General features: G+C 47.8%; 1 protein-coding gene across 1 annotated transcript; it reads right to left on the bottom strand.

Moving 5' to 3' along the window:
* Positions 1-1,366: 1,366 nt before the first annotated feature.
* LOC125509509 (cytochrome P450 89A2-like) lies at positions 1,367-3,141 on the bottom strand. Its single transcript, XM_048674493.1, has one exon. The coding sequence runs from the start codon at positions 3,058-3,060 to the stop codon at positions 1,534-1,536; it is 1,527 nt and encodes a 508-aa protein (XP_048530450.1). The 5' UTR covers positions 3,061-3,141; the 3' UTR covers positions 1,367-1,533.
* Between the last annotated feature and the right edge of the window lie 2,262 nt (positions 3,142-5,403).

Here is a 5,403-nt window from a genome sequence, read left to right on the forward strand (position 1 = left end):
ATCCTTTGTCGGTGGTGTTGCGACCACAGACAGTGGAGTTGCAGATACTGGTGACGATGGTATGGTGGAATAAGGTATCCCTGGTCTCTCACTACCTCGACGACGTCCGATCCGGCGCTGACGAAGGGCCTGTGAGAGTTTGTATCCCCAAATCCATTGGTTCCCTTCAGATCTTGGTTGTTCGTGTGTCTTTCAAGGAGAACTTTTGACTGGCTATTGGTGTGATGACTATGACATCTTCCTTTGTGTTGTTGTGTGGCTTGACCCTATTTCTCCAACCCTCTCTGCTAGTGGTGATGAATTGCAAGCTTGTTCCGCGTGGAGTGATGCCACTCGATGCTGCTTGAGCGATTTTTAGATCTCGCTTCAAGAGGCGAGTGGATACTGTGGTCTTCAAAACCTGGTATGGTGAGGACGTTCGCAGGTGGCACTTTTAGTTGTTGTGATTCAGTGCAGTTTTCAACCTTCGGCGGGTGCAATCAAAGGAGGAAGAAGACTATTATATTTTTTAATGTAATTTTTTTTCATGTTCCACGTCGTGTTGTCTAGCCATGATACTAGCCTTTGTTTTCTTTGATTGATATTAGTCAGATTTAAGACGTCTTTGGATGTCTTTATTTAAAAAATGAGTTGACGAAATGAAATCTAGTCGCAGGGTCCAACGAAGAAGATTCATCTGCGGAATATTTATATCACTTTCTTGGCAACACTTAGGTTAACCCCAATACAGGATGCAATCTGAAATAAAGTAGCGTTAACACTAATCAGAACTGAAGTCACCCAAGTAGCATGCTGGCGGAAACAAAGTTATCTTGGACGGATATATCTATCTTAACTTTTCTTCAAAAGATCTGTACTCTCTTGAAACTAATAATTACCTTTTCTCAAACGAATGAAGGACGAGTAATATGCATTGAAGGGAGTATTTTTTTTTAACAAGTAAGGTAAACTACTCTTTCTGTTTTAAAATAGATGATCCAATTTTATATTAAATTTAGTAGGAAGTAACTACGTGTCATTAACACTCCGGAAATCTGTGCTCTTGCTTGCTCAATCATCAACTAGTAACATATGTAAGGCTAGTCATAGTGAGAGTAACTTAGCTAGTAACATAGCGCATTTTAAGAAATTTTTGTTTATATGGCAAATATTTAATATGAGGTAGTAACATAATATATTCCTGTAACATAGCGCTTCCCAAATAAAATGAGTCTACAAGCTAATAAATGAAGCCATTTATGACACTACTATTATGTTACTTTGTATTATGAAGGTACTAGTAACTTAGACTAGTGTCATGCATATGACACTAGTCTAAGTTACTCCCCACTATGACCAGCCTATCCAGCCTCTGACTGCAGCTTTGTACTTTAAACACCTCAACTTCTCGAAAGGGGCACTAGTAATATTCCATCGTACAGCAACTAATTAACCATTATCAACATGGAGTAAACTAAAAACAAGAACGACCGAAGCGATAGGAGTGGACTACTGGTCGATTTTGACTACTTGCTGATGGAGATGGATTTTGTCTCAGGCCCTTCGTGGCACGAGGCGTGGGCGCAGCGGCTTCTTCATGACGACGGTGAACTCGTTCTTCTCGGCGAAGTCCACCTCCTCGCCGGCGACCTCCTGCCACTCGAACTCCCTCACCATGTTGGCCACGAAGTACTCCAGGTGGAGCATGGCGATGCCCAGCCCGGCGCAGATCCTCCGGCCCACGCCGAACGGCATCATCTTGATCTCCCGGTTGCCGGTCACGTCCACCGCTTCGCCCGCGCCGCCTGGCAGGAACCGCTCCGGCACGAACTCCGTTGGCTTCTCCCACTCCCGCTCGTCCCTGCTCATCTCGGCCACCATGAAGTTCACCGTCGCCCCCTTGGGAATCAGGTACCCGCCGATCTCCATGTCCGCCGCCGCCTTGTGCGGCAGCACGAAGTGCGCCGGTGGGTGCTTCCGGAGGCCCTCGAGGACCACCGCCTTGAGGTACGGCATCTTGTGGACGTCCTCCTCCGAGACCTCGTCCTGGTCGTCCCCCTTCGTGGCGCTGATCTCTTCGTAGAGCTTCTCCTGGATGGCCGGGTTCTTGACCAGCTCGGCCATGATCCACTGCAACCCGGTGGAGGTGGTGTCGGTCCCGGCGTCGAGGAACTCGGAACAGAGGTTGATCATCTCGTCGTCGGTGAGCGGGCGGTTTCCCTCCTCGGGGAGCTTTATGTCGAGCAGGGCGTCGACGTAGGAGTGCTCGAACGCGCTCTCTTTCTTGGGCTCGCCGCCGAGTTTTCTGTACTCCCGCCGAGCGTTGATCAGCGGCACGAACAGGTCCTTCTTCCTCCGCTGCATGGCGTGCACCGTCTGGAGGCGGTCGCGGTAGAGATGCTTGGTCACCGACGGCAGGAAGGAGAAGATGGCCATCTTCCTCGACCTGTAGATGAGAAGTTCGCGCTGGGCGGCGGCGATCGCGCGGACCGTGGCCTCGTCGAGCCGCTCACCGAAGCACATGAGCACGAGGAGGCAGAACATGGCGTACTGGAACGTCTCCACGACGGCCGCGCCGCCGGACGACGACTCATCACGCAGCTTCTCGGCCAGCACGCGGCGCACCCAGGAGCGCGCGGGCGCGAAGAGGCGGACGCGGGACGGGTGCAGCGTCTCGGAGACGAGGTTGCGGCGGAGGAGGCGCCAGACAGGCCCGTAGCTGGCGCGCGTGATGGTGTTGTTGTTCTCGCCCAGCAGCTTGAGCGAAGGGAGCGCGGGGCGGTCCGCGAGCGTGGCGCCGCGCTCAACGAGCGCCGCGTGGGCCAGGCGGCGGTCGGCGACGAAGATGGAGAGGCGGGACCCCACGCGCAGGGACACGATGGGGCCGTAGCGCTTGAAGAGGCGCCGGAGCAGGGGCTCAACGTCGGCGGGCGAGTTGGTCAGCCACACGACGCTGCCCAGCACCGGCAAGGACGGCGGGCCGGGCGGGACGCGGAGCCGGCCGCCCTTGCGGCCGCGGAGGAGTAGGATCAGCGGGATGGCGAGGAGGATCGAGCCGAGGAAGATGTGCCACGTGTCCATGGCGAGCGTGTGGTGCTCTTCTGCTCTCTGTTCGCTGGTGGAATGGATGCGGGGGGCTGAGATGAGGACGGTGCAGCTGTGCGGTTGCCGTTTTAACTAGCGGATGCAACGTGTTGATCGTGTTTACGTCATCGCCCTAGTGCTTGGAAAAGAAGGAAGCGAATGTTCGACCGTGTGCTGACGTCAGGGCTGACGGGTCCTTGGAATCTTCCAACAGTCAATCTAGATTGGCGCTTTCGAATTGCTGCTCAAGGAAAGAAAATTACTCCCTCTTCGATTTTTAATCGTGGAAAATCGATAAGAAAAGGCAAATAAAAATAGTAGGCAAAATAGTTTTTCTTTGCATGATATCAATGCTTTGAAACGGTTTCCCATAGACTAAGGAAATCGCTCGTTCCAACACTCGCGTGCGAAGGAGCGTTTCCGCTAAGTAACTGCCCGTGCATATAATTTGCACATTTCTATTAATGATTTTTAGGCAATCACTGTAATTACCTGTCAGCTTATTGTTAATGTGTACTATAATTGACTAAAAAGAAAATCTAGCTGTCAATTAATGAGCACTCATTGACATACCTAATAAACAAGATTTTATTTGGTAAAGCAAGTAGGAAAGTAAAGAGTTGGTTTTCATGGAAAACATGGTGGGTAAAATCATAGATGTGATGTGACATGGGTGGGGGAGGGTTTATTAAAAGGGGATAATTGGTTTTATGCCTCTACTGGTTTGGGCGGGAACGAGTGTTTTCGAAAACCAGGGGTAAACCTGCCGAGTGTGACCCAACTAGGGGCATAAAACCAATTATCCCTATCAAAAAACATGGATGGGAGGAGGCATGTGTAGGAAGGTTGAAGAACGGAAGTAGTAAGAGAGGGAACACTAGAGGACATTGTTTTGGTACCCCGAACATATTTGCTCCTGATAGCTATGTTGTTGTTTGGTTCTTCACGATTGGTGAGTTGTTCAATGCCATGAAAATAGACATATATTACACCCTCTGTTCATAAATATAAGATGTTCGAACTTTTTGTGAATCGGATAGATATAGTCATGTTTTAGTGTGTTTGTTCACTCATTTCAGTCTATATGTAGGTCATACTGAAATATTCAAATCATCTTACATTTATAAACCGAGGGAGTAATAGTCAAGGTCTTCTCCATGCCACAGTCTCAGCCGTCTTCCCATTTAGCAGTCTTATCGGCGGTTGGAGGGCTAGGGACCCATCCCTTTTGTTTTCCTTAGTTTTAACAAGTACAATTATTTTCCTTAGGTTTAGTTTCCCTCGCGGCATCAGCCAGGTGGTATTTATGATGGCAAGTTAAATAAGGTATTTTCGGCCTCTCCCTACTTCGAGTCTTCGAGATGTTTGGTCTAGCGTCGGGAAAAGGCCTATGAGGATAGGCGTTGCCAAATATGTTGGCTCTTTCCGTATCTTGGCCGTTGGTGTGTCAACGAGGGCTAGCGGTTGGCTGGCTTTTGGTGCGACGACTCCAACATTTTCCTTTCGGTTTGTTATGCAACATGGTTGGTTTCTTCAACCCTCTAGATTGGTGGTAAAGGATTGCAACTCTGCACTTCTTGTATGGAGAAAGAAAAAGGAAGGGGACGGGCAAAGGATGGGATGTTTGACCATATACTAACATTGGGACTGATGAACCCTTGTAATCTTTGAATAGTCAATTGCTTGATCAACCTAGAATGACACTCTTGATTTGCTGTTCAAGGAAAGAAAATGAGCTTATGTTTCTTCCTTCAATTTTGATAGTGGGAAATTGATAATAAAAGGCAGATATTAATATCTAGATAAGACAATTTTTTTGATAAAGAGAACTCCCTCTCTGATTTCTCTTATTAGAAACCACTTGTTTGTTACAAACTTTCACAACCAGAATGAAAAGTGATAACCCACAAGTATAGGGGGTCAGTTCTAGCCTCTTTCGATAAGTAAGAGTGTCGAACCCAACGAGGAGCTAAATGTAGAACAAATATTCCCTCAAGTTCTATCGACCACCGATACAACTCTACGCATGCTTAACGTTCACTTTACCTAGAACAAGTATAAAACTAGAAGTACTTTGTAGGTGTTGCAGGCTAGGTTCGCAAGATAATAAAGAGCGTGTAAATAAAATCTAGGGGCTATTTAGATAAAGACACAACTAAGTTAGTTTTAGTAGAAAGCTTTTTGTCACGAGAAAGTTATTTGTCCCTAATCGATAACTAGACCGGTAATCAATATTGCAATTCTATATGAGGGAGAGGCATAAGCTAACATACTTTCTCTTCTTTGGATCATATGCACTTATGATTGGAACTGTAGCAAGCATCCGCAACTACTAAAGAT

This window comes from Triticum urartu, chromosome 1 (genome assembly GCF_003073215.2).
Source record: "Triticum urartu cultivar G1812 chromosome 1, Tu2.1, whole genome shotgun sequence".
Lineage (NCBI taxonomy): Eukaryota > Viridiplantae > Streptophyta > Magnoliopsida > Poales > Poaceae > Triticum > Triticum urartu.

Bases quoted from the DNA above. Each gene is read 5' to 3' on its own strand.
- LOC125509509 (XM_048674493.1), bottom strand. From the start codon at position 3,060: ATGGACACGTGGCACATCTTCCTCGGCTCGATCCTCCTCGCCATCCCG.